The sequence below is a fragment of the Ctenopharyngodon idella genome, chromosome 23, assembly GCF_019924925.1.
Source record: "Ctenopharyngodon idella isolate HZGC_01 chromosome 23, HZGC01, whole genome shotgun sequence".
Taxonomy (NCBI): Eukaryota; Metazoa; Chordata; class Actinopteri; order Cypriniformes; family Xenocyprididae; genus Ctenopharyngodon; species Ctenopharyngodon idella.
The window spans coordinates 19,769,384-19,785,243 of NC_067242.1; the positions used below are offsets into that span (position 1 = coordinate 19,769,384).

The window sequence follows — 15,860 nt, forward strand, 5'->3', positions numbered from 1 at the left end:
TTTTAGTTTGTTTTTAATAAAATAAGACACCAATTTATTGATCAAGTGTATCTCAGGGCAGAAGAACTCAAATACTAATCAATTAGTGGTCACATGACTCAAGGGGGTCCGTTTTTTGTCCTGTTTCAGCGCGTGTGCACGTCACGGCTCCATATTTTCTCTAATGAAAAGTGCATTTTTCACTTATTTGTGTCCATATGAATCACCTTCACTGGTAAGTAAAGAAGTATTTTCAAGAACTTTGAAATAATCAGTTATATAATCAAAAGTTTTGGAGGACATAAAAAAAGTGTTTTTATGTTTGTAAGGAAAAGAGTTTAAATTATCTAAATATATTTGCATTTTTGTATGATTTTGTAATGCAATTATCAGAATAGTAATTCACATACTGTATCTGCATATATTATGATCTGCACATTTTCTATAGCACTTCAAATAGGTATAAAACAGGTAGCACTGGGAGAGGATGAGGGGTCATACTGTGATCAGGAAGATCTGGTCATAGTGACAATATGGCAGATGGATATGATAACTTGACATGATAACATGATGATATGATGGTTATTTGGTAATACTTGTGCTCCATGATGGTACAATGTTGCCTGAGAGCAACAGCTGGATACAAAATGTTACTTTTTATTAAATATGAAATTTGTAATACATTAAAAACAACTTGTTTGTTCACGTGTCTGGTTAAAGAAATTGATGTTTTCAATAAATATTTTTCTTTTTTTTTCTACATGAAAATGTCAAATGTTTCAATTTGTTCATTGTGGTACAATGTTGCATCAAGGCAACAAACCTTTTAAAAAATAAATGAATTAAAAATTACACAAAACACAAAAATGATATCATATTGCGTACCATAGATACCATAGATCACATAAGTCATCTACTACTACTGCTCATCGAAATGTATGAATACATTTCTCTTTTATGTGTACACCTATGGGAAAAGAAAAAGGCCAAAATTTTACAGTATGTAGAGAACAACTCGGACAGTAGGTGGGGATATTTGACAACAACCATTAATGGTCATAATTAATACATATTTTTCTTAATTCAATTTTTTATGAACAACATGACAAACATTCAAAGAACAATAGAGAAATAAATAAAATGAAATAAAAAATTACAATGTGTAAAATATAAAGTTTCAAAAAGAGAAATTGAAAGCTTTGAAAAAATATATAATTACTGATATTCAACAGTTTGGTCATACTTTATTGTGCTATTTGGGCCAAGCAGTAGCAAGCCTAAATATGGGACTATATTCTGGAAATAAGTTTTATTAAAAAAAAAAATAATAATAAAGTAACTTATTTATGAGTGACTTTACATAAACTATAAGTCAAAGGACCAAGTGGATTATATTGTGGAGACATGGCAACATTGCATAGTATCTCTAATCCGATACAAATACCGTTGCAATCTAAAGGTGGTCTGTGAGCAGTGAATGACACAACTTTCATCCAATCACAGTTGCTGTTGTAAAGTCTAAGCGGCGAGCGCAGTGAAATATCCCAAGAGAACACCAATACCCGTTCTCGATACGTTGAGAGGGCGTGTCTAAAGGGCGGAATTGTCCAATCACCTCTCGATAGTGCGCCTGCAGTGCTCAGAATCCCCGCCCACGGCTTCCATTTCTGTTCTGGAACACACGAGCCCTCGCGAAGAATACACATTTGCTTTTCTGAATTTGTCTTCTAATGTAAATAGAGTAGTAAGTGCGACATATTGACTAAGTGAACCCTATTTATATTTGGATAAATAGTGTTGGGGTTTTTTTTCGTTGAAGGACACGTTTGAGCTCCAGAAGAAGCGAGGCGGGCTTTTATTCCCCATTTTAACTTTAGTGAGCGGCGTTTTCCGCCGTTTTTTTTTTTTATTCCCTCCCCTGCCCCTCTCTCTTGCTCCCCCCTGCGAGAGTCGCGGCCTGTAGTTTAGCCACGAGGCGCGTCGGACCACCGGGAATCAGGAGATGGCGGAGTTTGGTAACGGACTGGCAGATGAGTCTCTGCTGGACTCAGACCCGGGTCACTCAGAACTTGAAGACCCAGGCGCCGGCGATGAAGAACCTGGATTAGACGAGGGAGAGGCCGCTATTGAAGATCCGGTAAGTGAAGGACGTATTATACCCGCTTTAACAACTAATTTCGTTTTTTGTAAACGTTTTCATCCTAATTTCCTCTCTAACCTCACATTAAAAAAAAATCGTAATTGCAAAGCAAATAATCATGTCAACGCGAAACCGGTTTTGCCAGGTCGGTTTGTCCGCCATTGTGGCTCACGCAGTGCAGTAGAATTAGTGAGTGACATGCGTGCTGCTGGCCGCCATGTTGGCGCAACATTGGTCTGGGTTCCTCTGCGCCAGATCTGTAGACCTAGCGGGGGGAAAAAATCTTCATCGCAAAAATGCGCGACGGGAGATGTAAGAGACAGGGGCGAGGGTAGGACAGGCCGCCATTAGCCGCAGCAGTGTGGGTCCATCCGCAAAGAAGCAGACGGCTCACGGTAAACACGCCTCTTTTCTGATCAGTAATATTTGTGGCGTGAAAAAGTAAGTCGCGTTGGTAATTGCGTGCGATTGTTTTTGGCCTCTGCAATGGAATAAATCTTTATGCGACGTGTGTGACATGTTAAAGGCGTGAGAGGCTTTTATTTTCAGATTTTGCATCGAATTGCTAACAATAAGGAAAACTGCAGAGTTGTCGTTGGGCAGAACGCTGTATGTCATGCTCATCTGCATCGCCGTGATCCTTTTATTCGATGTACTTTAGAGATTAAATGCCGCTCGTGATGTATTGCATAATTTGTTGGTGGTTTTTGTGTGTGTGATGGAGATGGGGCATTAGGGCTGGGCTGGTGCATTTCTCTCCATGCACATTAACGTTATTGGAGCTGGAGTAGGTCATGCATTTGAATGCTGAATGCATGTCTACTTTATTTCATCATGCAATGATGCTCTATTTATGGGTCGTATTTAATCATTAGTTACTTTATAATATGCTGTTGTTTGTGTATTCTAATCGGTTATTGAAGTTAGATCGTATCATGCAAAATTTTGTTTTAACTGCGTAAAAGGGGCCATCACATGCATGCTGTGTTACTTTAGAAGCAATCCAAAGCGACTCCCACTGCCCTGCAATGCAGCACTGCTGAAACTTGTGTGCGTGCGTGTGAATACACATCAAAAGTGTGTTCTCTCGCGCACAACAATGCATGCACGGATGGCATCATGCTTAGGGCGTCTTGCTGACTGGACAGTAAATGGTTTGAAAGCGCTCAGTGCATAATCACGTGTGTGAAAGTGCATGTGCATGCTGTCTCCATGATATCTGGTGAGGATAATGAATGATTGTGACAAAATGGGTTTAGCAGCAGCACATGATACTGATGCAGATATAGATCAGACACACTAAAATCATTTACTCGTTTGAATAACAGGATCTAGTTATGCAAAATATTTAATAACAATTTTGTTAAATGTCTAATAATCTGAGTTTTTTGGGTAATGTCTATATTTGCATGTTTATTTGCCTTCTCAGGAGCTGGAGGCAATTAAAGCCCGGGTGAGAGAGATGGAGGAGGAGGCAGAGAAACTGAAGGAGCTACAGAACGAGGTGGAGAAACAGATGAATCTCAGTCCTCCACCTGGTAAGTGAGACTGAATGAATGAGGGAGGGAGAACGGGCAAGTCTTGGGAAGATTGAGTTTAAAGGGAGCACTGCAGAACAGACAGAGCTGATGAATAAGCCTGCATTAGGAGAAGAATAACTAGCACTGGAGGTCAGTAGAGATATGACTAGAAACAGAGTGAAACCTAGATTTCAGAGGCGAAGCTCTGCAGTAACCTTGCAGACAGTGTGGTTTCTGTGATAAATCAAGGGTTTTGGAGTTGTGTGAAAATAGTGTTTTCTCTTTGCAGCTGGCCCTGTCATTATGTCCATTGAAGAGAAGATGGAAGCCGATGGGAGATCTATTTATGTTGGAAATGTATGGGCAATTATTCTCATACCTACATGGTTATTAGCTGTATTCATGTAATTCGTTGCATTTTGTAATGTTTTCTGAGGTATACTTGATGTTAGAAGTGGTGGTGATTAGATTTTGTCTGTTGCAGGTGGATTATGGTGCGACGGCAGAGGAGTTGGAGGCGCACTTCCACGGATGTGGGTCCGTAAACAGAGTCACCATCTTGTGTGATAAGTTTACAGGACACCCCAAAGGGTAATTCATGCATTCTCGTCTGTTTCTTTTTTTTCTCCCCCATCTTAACCTCCATTTTTCTATCTATGGCATTTGTCTTTTTTGTGGGTGTCTCATTTTCTTGTTCTCTTGTGCAGCGTCTGCTCCAGATAGGCACTTTAGGTTTAGAGAAGGCATTGATGCATCACCTTAACCTACAAACTGAACAGCAGCCACTGAAATAATGATCCGATCTAGAATTTGAGGCATATTGGCAGTGATGCTAGTAAAGAAGTATTGTTTCATAAAAAATAAGTGTTTCATTAAGCACAAATTATTATATTGCATTAAGCATTTTTCTCTTCAGATTTTAGAAATACAGTCAAACCAAAATTTATTCAGATACCTTGAACATTTCATTCATTTATTGGAGTTTATTCATTATAGTTTAAAAAAGGTAATAAAATATGACAAGATCTCGGAGTTAAACTGTGTCAGAAAAAAATTATCTTAATTATGTCAGATAACACTTAAGCAAAACATGGTCAGGTCAAAGTGTCTGAATAATGTTTGGTTACAAATTATCAATTTTACTGGTAGTCCACTGTATGAAGAATTTTGGGGTATAATATTTGTCCTTTACAGTTTACTTTATTTTGCTCTCCTCACTTACATAAATGAACTATAGTGTCCTGCACCCACTACTGAAAATATATCAAAAATGTCTGAATAATTTTTGGTTTGACTGTACATATATCTCACACACACAGTGCTTAACAAACTTATTAGACTACCACCCAATGTAAGGTTTGTGCCACAGCTGCCCTAAACTAACAGTATTGGTGATTACCAAAATCGTTTTTTGTTTCTGTAATGGTTAATCCACACCAGTATGTGTAAGCTCTTTAGTCGCAGTAGTGTTTCTGATGCTAAAATACAATTGTTGCGATTTAATGGATTCAAAGATAGGTCGCACAAAAGTTTTAATCAAAAGCAAGTCTTTGGGAACAACTAGAACAACTATTTGGGAGTCCATAACTACAGACTGTCGGAAAGTACATAAAAACAATGCCAGCAAAAATGCAAGCTGATATAAAGGACCAAGGAAGCCATACAAAATAAAAAATATAATTTTTTTGGTTATGTGTGAATAAAGACTCTAGTTGTTTCAGTTTGTTATAAATTTGTCATATAAATGACAATAAAATATTTAGTTTTAAAAATGTTTTTGACAGATTCCTCGAATATTTGTTTTCTCTTTATGATAGGTGGTCTAATAAATGTTAAGCTCTATCTATACAAAGCTAAAGTGCATATAAAATATATATATATATATGAGAAAATAAATAAAACCACTATATAAAATATATAAACTGCTATTTATTTTTGTGCATGGCCTCTCAGGTATCTGTAGGAACATTGCAGTAATTAGTATGGCCTTTTATGTGGTGTGATTTTATGCTATTTATATGTGGAATTAAGACTGTGAGTTGTGAGATTCTAGCTTTGTGCTATTCTGGTGCACCGTATTTTCAAGCTGTTCCCATTAATAATTTGCCAGCCAATTGCATGGGGTAACATTTGATGCAATGCTTTAATCACAGCTACTTTGAACAGTTTTCTGTCATCTTAATAAATCTTTTACAATATTCTTTCTTGGTTTCTGAAGCATGTGTCCATGTATATATTTGCGTAGAACAATACATAATTCATAGCGGTTTCAGTATATGCTTTGCTGCTCTTTTTAATTGACCTTGACTGCCCTTATGATCATTTGCTCTCATCATGTTTCAGGTTTGCATATATAGAGTTTGCAGACAAGGAGTCTGTTAGGACAGCCATGGCACTGGATGAGTCCTTATTCAGAGGAAGGCAGATTAAGGTGAGATGAGGCATAACATAACAAATTGTCTTGACAAGTTCAAAAGTCAATGTTAAACTGAGTTGAGTTTTGATAATAGAAATTATTTGTTTAGAAATCCAGAAGATATGCTTTATAAAGCACTGACAAACACTTCAGTAGTGTTCAGTTCCCCCAGCGCTGCACATTTTATTATCTCCTTCATCTAACACACCTGATTCAACTCAGTGGCTCACCTGAAATGGGTATATGTCAGATAAGGGAGACATACAAAATGTGCAGTGCTGTGGGTCCTCCAGGACAGGTTTCAAAACCTCTGCCCTATACCATATTTTATTATATTTTAGGATTTCTTGGAGTGTTGAAATTTTAAACTTAAATTTCCTAACTGTTCTTCCAGGTTGGGGCCAAGAGAACAAATCGTCCTGGCATCAGCACCACAGACCGCGGTTTCCCTCGGGCCCGCTTCCGCTCACGGGGAGGAAACTTCTCGTCCCGGGCGCGCTACTACAGTGGCTACACACCTCCCAGAGGCAGAGGTCGGGCCTTCAGGTGAGCTCCATGCCAACCTGCATGTTTGACAGTGACTGACACACAGGCTCCATCCTGACAGAGAGTGCTGCTGTGAAAGTGTGCGCATCGGGTGGGGGGCGATCTAAAATAATATAATTAATATAATAATATATTATTGTTTCTAAATGTTCATGCTTAATATTTATTTATTTATTATTTTAAAGAGGTAGTTCACCCAAAAATGAAAATTATCCCATAATTTAACTCACCCTCAAGCTATTCTAAGTTAATATTACTATCTTCTTTCAGACGAACACAATCGGAGTTATATTATAAAATATCCTGGCTCTTCCAAGCTTTATAATGGTAGTGAATGGCGCTTCTAATTTTGAAGTCAAAGTTCGTCCATCCATCATAAAAGATATCCACACGGTTCCAGGGGGTTAATAAAGGCCTTCTGAAGCGAAGTGATGGGTTTTTGTAAGAAAAATATCCATATTTAAATCTTTCTAAACTAAAATAACTAGCTTCCGGTAGACGGCCTATGCAAATCGATTTATGCCAAAAGAGTAACCTCTGCACTGAATGACGAACGTGGTCTAAAGTTTTAGAAGTTTTAGAAGTCTAAAACGAGAATTTTTAAAGCGAAATGTCGGAGGATTTCAATATAAGAGAAGAGGAACTTCTGGAACTTCCTTAATGTTTTCCTGTGTTTGTTGCACAGCCCTATTTGTTTGAACCAGGAGAGGCCTCTAAGGTTACGATACTCCTACATCTTATGTCATACATCGTGTCAGGGTTACTCTTTTGATTTGCATGGGCCATCTGCCGGAAGCTTTTTTTTTTTTTTTTTTTTTTTTTAAGTTTATAAAGTTTTAAATATGGATATTTTTCTTACAAAAAAAACATCGCTTCTCTTCAGAAGGCCTTTAATTAACCCCCTGGAGTTGTATGGATTATATTTATGATGGGTGGAGGCACTTTTTTGGACTTCAAAATCAGGAGCACCGTTCACTACCATGGAAAAGCAAGGATGTGTTTTTTTTTTTTTTATTATTATTATTATTATTTATTTATTTATTTTATTTTTAATATAACTCCAATTGTGTTCGTCTGAAAGAAGATACACCTAGGGTGGCTTGAGGGTGAGTAAATCATAGGATAATTTACATTTTTGGTTGAACTACCCCTTTAATCTCATCTTGTAATATAAACATTTCAGGAACAATTATTAAAAGAAAAAAACATCAAAAGATTGTCTTTTTTTTTTTTTTTTTTTTTTTTAATAATATAACATTTATTAGAATCATCAACTCTTCTGCTTTTCATTTATTTATTTATTTATTTTTGTTACCTTTAAAGCATTCTATGCTAGTTTGTAATTGTATAGCAGTCTGTCTCCTGTATGTATGCATGCTCCTGTTTAATGCCTCTGAGTGTGAAGAGAGAAGGAACTGCACCACTCTCTTTTGTAGTCTGCACTCTCTGTACAAACCCCTGTGTGTCGTCATGTTAAAAGGAAAACTGAGGAAGAATTACAGAAACCATTAAAAACACACATTGTTGTCATCTCGGTCCATTTTCCTCCTGCAGTGTAAGATTCTGAGCATTGAATGATCCTTCGCACTCATCAGAGGTTTAGAAGTCAATAACCTGCTTCCCAGTGTGAAGATCATTTCTGCGTTGTGCTTCAAAACCGTTAGATGTCTACATAGTGAATCTTCAAAAAAGCCTGTGGTCCTGTCTCTGTAGGCACCTCGCTAGGTTTCAAGACTCAACCCAAATCCTGTTAGGCCCTCTGGACAGATTTAGCGCTCTATTGCCCGGTTTCACAGAGAAGGCTGAAGCCTAGTCTAGGATACATGTTTGAGCTGTCTTAACTGAAAGCAACTTGCTCTGACATATCTTAAAATATGTCAGTCCCATTGTTTCTTTTTTCTCAAGATGCACACCAGTGATGTTTTTTTTTTTTGTTTTTTTTTCCTTTTTGTTTTTTTTCTAAGGCATGTTTTAAAAAGCTACTTAAATGTCCTAATTTTAACTAGGGGCATTTTCAGACCTGTAGATCATTTGCTTTGTTCCGAAACAGAGGCTTAATTTGTTAATGTTGCATTTTCTTCTTGGTTCGGTTCACTTTCACAAGGCAACATTTCAAAGCGTACCAAAATGTGTTTATGCAAGTCACATGTGAGTACAACTGTCCTCTAAGGGTCAGAGTTTCCTCTGCACCATCCATCAAGATGATTGACAAGTTCACTCCACAAGCTTTTGTGGCTTATTTGTAACTGTCGACACACACGCTTACACTATAAGAATGTAGCCATCATTGCCGGCATAATTATATAGCCTATACAATCCATTTAGAGCGGGAAGCAAGGCTTCGTCGGGACTGCATTCTACATTATGATACTGCTTGGTTCGTTGGTCCATTGGGTCGGATTGCTTTCTGTCCTCAACCAAACCACTCCAGAGTTTGTTTGCAATCGGGCCGAGACCACCTCGTTTGTTTTGGTGCGGATCAGAGCATGATTACCGTGTTCATATATGCCTAAATGAACCGAACTAAGCGAGAAAACGCACCAGGTTCTGAAACAAATGCTCCGAATCAGCCGGATGTGAAAGCACCCCGAGGCTTTTTCCTGGCTTATTCTAAGCTCTGTCTGTGAAACCAGGCCTATATCTTATTATTACTGTTGGCTTCAATTGTTTTGATAACCTAGTGTGATAAAGGACTTTAAATTGGAGATTTTTGGGAGCATTTGAATATTTCCTGTCTTTTAAGAACTGGTGGAGTGAAAGCATTTTATGAATCAGAATCTTGTACATCAGTTTGTTGGGAAACTCTTGTACATGCACTGTCACACTGACTTTTTTTTTTTTTTTTTTTTTTGGGTGAAGCTTGTGTTAGTGCCCTGTAGAGGTTTTCAAATTAGTTTAAGAATTTGTTTTATCCCAAACCCAAATATTTTTGCTGTGAATTAGGTCACTTCTTATGATTGTGAATTTTTATATCTTTATAATTAGCCAATGGGATCCTACAAGTTTGAGTATGTAGCTGATGTCAAGCTCAGCTCTGAATAACTGAAAGGCAAGTGTTTGTCCTCAGGCAAGTTTAGTTCAGAAAATCCCATTTTGGTACATTTTCACCCCCTCGCATGAATAACAATGTGTTCACTTCCAGAATGGAGGGTTCATTCCTGCAGCCTGATATTGACTGTTTTAGAATCCATCCGATAACAGGTTTCTGTGCCACAAAGAGCGCAGGCTGTTCCTGGAGGGGGTTTTGTGTGAATGACGAACGTCTCTGGCTGCCACTGCATTTATTGATGTATATATGTGTGTGAGTGGGTGTGTGCGCGCGCGCTCTGTGGCCCAGTCCATTTGTGGAAAGCTGTGTGTCGTTGACTGTAACTGTGTGTGCATGTGTCCGAGGGTTCATGTCCCCAGGATCTCTCCCTTACAGAGACCACAGGAGCCGCCCCGTTCAGAGAGAGAGAAAGAGGGAGAGCGTGTTTTCACTGCCCCCCACACTGGACACTAGCTCATTTATAAAGCTTGAATATAACTAATGCGCACACACACATTCTGCTGTTGGATAATCTTCCTCAGCTTCCCTTTTTAAAGTAAACAACATTTACTGGATTCTTTACACATGGTTGCATTGATCGCTATTTAAATCTTGTTATCCGTAGAAGAGTGGTATACATTGCATTTCATATTTTGAATTATGTGTATACCTGTAACGTGAGTGCATAAACGTTCAGCTTGTCCTCAAACGGCCCTTTAAAATGCATATTACTGATATACACTCATACCCCAAAAAAAGTGAATTGGTGTCCGTCTTCTTAAACCAATCACAAAAAAGAACTCACCCTCTTTTTCTCTCTCTTTTCCAGGGGCCGAGGGCGAACAACATCGTGGTACTCCCCTTACTAATACCTCCCTACCCCCCTATGAAATCCCCCTTACTATCATCCCGTATCCCTATAGAAAAGAAAAAAGACCCCTCTCAATAAAGGAAGAAAAAAAGAAGAAAAAAAAAAGACAAAAAAGGAAAAAAAAAAAAAAAGGAAAAAAAAAGAGCATCTCCTGGAAAGACAGACTGACTGGCCGCAGTGTGCGATTGTGTGTGCGCGTGGGTGTGAGGAGGTGTTGCGATCGCCCTGGTAAGGTACAATATGGCCGTCGGGGAGATTTGGTGGCATTTGTTTAAATTTGAGAAGATGATGATGTAATCTCAGGCTGCAGATGTGTCCTTTTGTCTGGCTGTGATTTTTCTCTCACCAAACAGCCCCTCTTATGTTTGCATTCAAGAAAGGCAAACAGAAAAAAAAAATGTTAACTTTTTTTTTTTTTTTTTTTAATTATTGTACCGTGAATATGTGAACAATTTAATAGCAAGAATGTTGTTGTTTTCACAAAGTTGTGCTATTTGAGATCATATTCTCTATTATTTGTCTGTGCTCTCTGGAATCCCTTTTCCCCCCAGCGCTGTTTTCTTTCCTGTTCATCCCTCACTCGGATTACCTCCTCCACCTGTGTTATTCCGACAATGGTTTAGAGTTCGGCGTTGTTTTTTTACGTTTTACTGTTCTTGAACCATCTTCCACACCATACGACTATTGTAAGATGGCATGGCCTGAGCTCTGAGATCTTTTCTTTTGTGTTTTTAAGAGTTCTTTTTTTTTTTTTTGTCTCATGCTGCCATATGCCATTCCCGACCATCAGTTTCTCCTTCCTCTGTTCCTGTGCTCCCCCCCCCCTCCCCTCTCCCTTGCTCTCTCTTTGTATATTAGACCACTTCTTGTCGTTTCAGGTTTCAGGACCAGTGGAGACTGACTACCCCTCCTCCCGTGGCCGCAGCGCCCCCTACCGTCTCGGCGGCGTCTCTGTCTCTTTCTGCTCCCGCTATGCACACTCACCCAATCCTCTCTGTGTGGGGGGGAGGGGGAGGGGGACAGGGCGACCACCGGCCCACTGCGGGAGGCATTTATTACAATAACAAGCGCTGAGCTTTATCAACATAAATATACTGAGATGCACCAGGCCCATGTTAACACATACAGACAGACACACCGCATACACCGCACACATCCACCACACAAATTTATATATCGTGAAGGCAGAGCCATGATAGAGCAATGGCTGCTTAAATTGCGAGTGAGTGAGAGAGGCAGGACCAGGAAGAGGTTGAAGGGGAGGGTTCTTCTAGGGCCTTGTCTTTCTCAGTGCACAGTGCAGTTAGGGCACGATGGAGCACTAACGCGTGGGCTACAGGTATCGGTTATTTAAGGAGGGCTTCGGAGCTTTTATTTTGGGGGGGAGGGAGGGGGATTTGTGTGCAGAGGGTTTTCTCGTTTCTGTTCGTTTTCCTTTTTCGAATGGGGGAGTGGGTATGGACGAAAAGAGAAAAGATGTTTTCCTTTTTTATTTTATTTTTAACCCATGAGTCTGTAATTAGAAAAAAAATAAAAGACATTGTGTAAAAAGTACTTGAAGTGTTTGGGCCTTTCTTGGGGGTGGGAGTTTCGAGGCGCGTGTAACTTCTGCTCCAATAATCACCATGCCAAATCAGAGAAATATTTTAGTTTTCTTCCTTCAGGGATCCTACGCAGTTTAGAAAAATACAGAATTTGATTTGAGTAATTTCCAGGTCTGGGAAAGTATGGATAAATCTGTGCTTCCATAAATTTATCATAGTGATTTCATGGCAAAAGTTTAGTGATTGTCAAACGCAACTTCATGAATTCGAGGCACACATTTTCATTTTGCAAAATGGTTTTTCTTTATCATAAGAGGGTGTCTTTTGAACTTCACTAAATGAATGTGCATGTGCCACTCAAACCAGCAACAGATAAAAGAGCAAACGATCTTCTAAATCAGACCATACTTTGCTTTTTGGTGACTGTACAACACAAACCACATTTACAGTATCAAACGGTGTCAGAGCTGAATATGTTAAGGTTATACAATGGTTTCTTATTGCGTTAGCGCATGTTATCACTTCGAGAAAACCAATGAGGAAAAAAATCTATATATACACTACCAGTCAAAAGTTTGGAAACATTACTATTTTTAATGTTTTTGAACGAAGTCTCTTATGCTCATTAAGGCTGCATTTATTTCATAATAAATACAGAAAAAAACAATAATATTGTGAAATATTATTACAATTTAAAATTATGGTTTTCTATTTTAATATACTTTAAAATATAATTTATTTCTGTGATGCAAAGCTGAATTTTCAGCATCATTACTCCAGTCTTCGGTGTCACATGATCCTTCAGAAATCATTGTAATATGCTGATTTATTATCGATGTTGGAAACAGTTGTGCTGCTTAATATTATTTTATAACCTTGTGATACTTTTTCAGGATTCTTTGATGAATAAAAAGTTAAAAAAATACCAGCATTTATTTAAAATAGAAATCTTTTGTAACAATATACGCTACCGTTAAAAAGTTTGGGGTCAGTAATTTTTTTCCCCTTCTTTTTTTTTGAAAGAAATTAATACTTTTATTCAGCACGGATGTGTTAAATTGATAAAGTGATAGTAAAGACTTATATTGTTAGAAAAGATTTATATTTTGAATAAATGCTGTTCTTTTTAACCTTTTATTCATCAATAAATCCTGAAAAAAAGTATCACAGGTTCCAAAAAATATTAAGCAACACAACTGTTTTCAACATTGATGATAACTGAGTATCAAATCAGCATATTAGAATGATTTCTGAAGGATCATGTGACACTGAAGACTAGAGTAATGATGCTGAAAATTCAGCTTTGCATCACAGAAATAAATTATATTTTAAAGTATATTAAAATATAAAACCATAATTTTAAATTGTAATATTTCACAATATTATTGTTTTTTCTGTATTTATTATGAAATAAATGCAGCCTTAATGAACATAAGAGACTTCGTTCAAAAACATTAAAAATAGTAATGTTTCCAAACTTTTGACTGGTAGTGTGTATGTCTATGAACCACATATAATGCTGTATGAGCCATAAATATGGTCTGATAAATCTACAGGCAAGTTTGGAAACTTTAAAATTGAAAATGTGTAGGAACCCTTTTCTATCTTCTGTGCAGGGTTCCCATGGTTTTGGAAAAATAAGATTTCTGTAAAATATATTATCTTAAAATCACCCTTTCAAAGGGTGACCTGTAAGATGATTAGAAATCATTATCTAGTAAGCACAAACATCCATAACAAAGGGGGATTTATTGGTCAAAAGGTGTGATAAGCCTGTCAATGGTTTGGCTAGACCAGTAACCCACCATATTTTATGCTTTTGGTTGTCAAGTCACCTATATTTGTATAGCAATACAGATTGTTTCAAAGCAGCTTTACAGTGATGCAAACAGAATTCAATTCTGTAAAGCAGCTCTAAAAAGACAATAAACAGTCACTATTCAGTTGAAATTAATTCAGTGTTATTCGGTTTAATAACTAATGTTTATCAGTTATGCAATGAGTTAAATTCATCTATAAAGCAGCTGTCAATTCAATTCAAACACTTTTTTTTTTGTCCCCAAGGGGCAATTTACAAATGGTGAATGATGTCATCCAGCTCAGTTCAGTTCTCATCCAATAGTATCAGTGCATTCAGTATCAGTCAGTATTTCAGTAACACTTTACAATAAGGTTCATTAGTTAACATGAACTAATAATGAACTGCACTTATACAGCATTTATTCTTTGTTAATGTTAATTTCAACATTTACTAATACATTAATAAAATCTTGTTAACATTAGTTAATGCACTGTGAACTAACATGAACAAACAACTGTATTTTCATTAACTAACGTTAACGAAGATTAGTAAATACAGTAACAAATGTATTTCTCATGGTTCATGTCAGTTAATACATTAACTAATGAACCTTATTGTAAAGTGTTACCAATATTTCTGAATAATAAGTGTCCCCAAATAAATAAGCCAAAGGCTACAGTGGCAAAGAACCCAAACTTCATCGGTGACAGAAATGGAGAAAAAAAAAAAAAACCTTGGGAGGAACCAGACTCAGTCTGGAGGCCAGTTCTCTGGCCAGATGAACAAACATGGTATGGTTTAATTCCAGGCTGCACAAGTCAGAATGTAAACATTGGCCATAGGGTCTGTGCAGTGGACTCGCCTGTTTCTCATACCAGCTTAATCTACAATGTATTTTACCTGAATTGTTACGGGGATCCAAAAAATGTCTATGCTGTAGTTTTCTGCCATACTTCAAAAAAAAATATATATCACAATGGGCATATTTTGAACAATAGCAAAAGCCAGACTATTATGCATGTTTATTTTTTTTATTTTTTCAAAAGACCTTGACCTTTGCATACTGCACAACTCTAAACATCCTCACCATCACGAGACACACAGGTTAAGTTCATAGCAGAATGTGGTTGTCAGTCATGACTCTATTCAAAGTTGTTTTTTTGTTGTTGTTTTTATAAGAAGCTTTTAAACGCAGTTTCTTAATTTTTTGTGTTGAAGTCATTGTAGTAATTTTTTGTTTTGACCATAGACTGCATCTCAATACTTTTGAGGTTAATCTAATTTTACGTCTCTGTAAAATAGTGATCCATGTCATTGTATTAAGTTGAATGTCAACGTTTTTTTGTCTATTTGTTAAAGGATTTTTGGACAAAATGTTTTTAGATGATGATTTGGCACAGAAGGCATGTTGTTAATAGTGTTATTTTTTTTAATACTTACTGTAGTCGATGGGGTTATTTAATAATTCCATGAATGAGATGTAGGCCTACATAATATCAAACATGTTTACTTTTCATTAAAACCTATAGGCTAATTGAGTGAAATAACTCCATTTTGTGGTGAACCATCCCTTTAAGGGAGGAATCTTCCCCCATGTCTTTGATAATATAGTAGTCAACATTTGAAGTGGATCAAAACCTTTCATCAAAGTTGTCCTAAAACCTTCTTTTTAGGACAACTTAGTTCTTAGGACAGCTTTGACAAACTTTTTGATCCACTTCAAATGTTGACTACTGTATATCCCATTTCCTGAAATCACATCTGTTTGTTTTAGTTATACAGTACACCTCTTAGGCTTATATTTAGACCCACTGCTATTGATTTGACACCGACAATATTGATTCCAGGTTTTTTTTTTTTTTTTTTTTTTTTGTCATTCCATGTACGAGTTCAGGAAAGAAACTAAGTACCGAAGTCAAAAAACAAGGTTAAAAAAACGAGATAACCAATAACACATTAAAACTCAAGCGTATAGCTAATCATGGATGAGAACTGAACTGAGCTGGACGCTGACA

General features: G+C 37.2%; 1 protein-coding gene across 3 annotated transcripts; it reads left to right on the top strand.

The window, feature by feature from the left end:
- Positions 1 to 1,629: 1,629 nt before the first annotated feature.
- pabpn1 (poly(A) binding protein, nuclear 1) lies at positions 1,630 to 12,054 on the top strand. 3 transcript variants are annotated; one of them, XM_051882841.1, is made up of 7 exons: positions 1,630 to 2,116; positions 3,549 to 3,657; positions 3,929 to 3,996; positions 4,124 to 4,230; positions 5,983 to 6,070; positions 6,450 to 6,601; positions 11,379 to 12,054. In XM_051882841.1, the coding sequence occupies exons 1-7, from the start codon at positions 1,982 to 1,984 to the stop codon at positions 11,572 to 11,574; spliced, it is 855 nt and encodes a 284-aa protein (XP_051738801.1). In that variant the 5' UTR covers positions 1,630 to 1,981; the 3' UTR covers positions 11,575 to 12,054. The 3 variants fall into 3 exon arrangements, with proteins under 3 accessions (XP_051738801.1, XP_051738802.1, XP_051738803.1); XM_051882842.1 differs by having other exon boundaries at positions 1,632 to 2,116; positions 10,459 to 12,054; XM_051882843.1 differs by lacking the exon at positions 1,630 to 2,116 and adding an exon at positions 2,355 to 2,514.
- Positions 12,055 to 15,860: the final 3,806 nt, after the last annotated feature.

Bases quoted from the DNA above. Each gene is read 5' to 3' on its own strand.
- pabpn1 (XM_051882841.1), top strand. From the start codon at position 1,982: ATGGCGGAGTTTGGTAACGGACTGGCAGATGAGTCTCTGCTGGACTCA. The intron at 3,997-4,123 runs GTATGGGCAATT...TGTCTGTTGCAG, and splicing joins GATCTATTTATGTTGGAAAT to GTGGATTATGGTGCGACGGC. The intron at 6,602-11,378 runs GTGAGCTCCATG...TTGTCGTTTCAG, and splicing joins GGCAGAGGTCGGGCCTTCAG to GTTTCAGGACCAGTGGAGAC.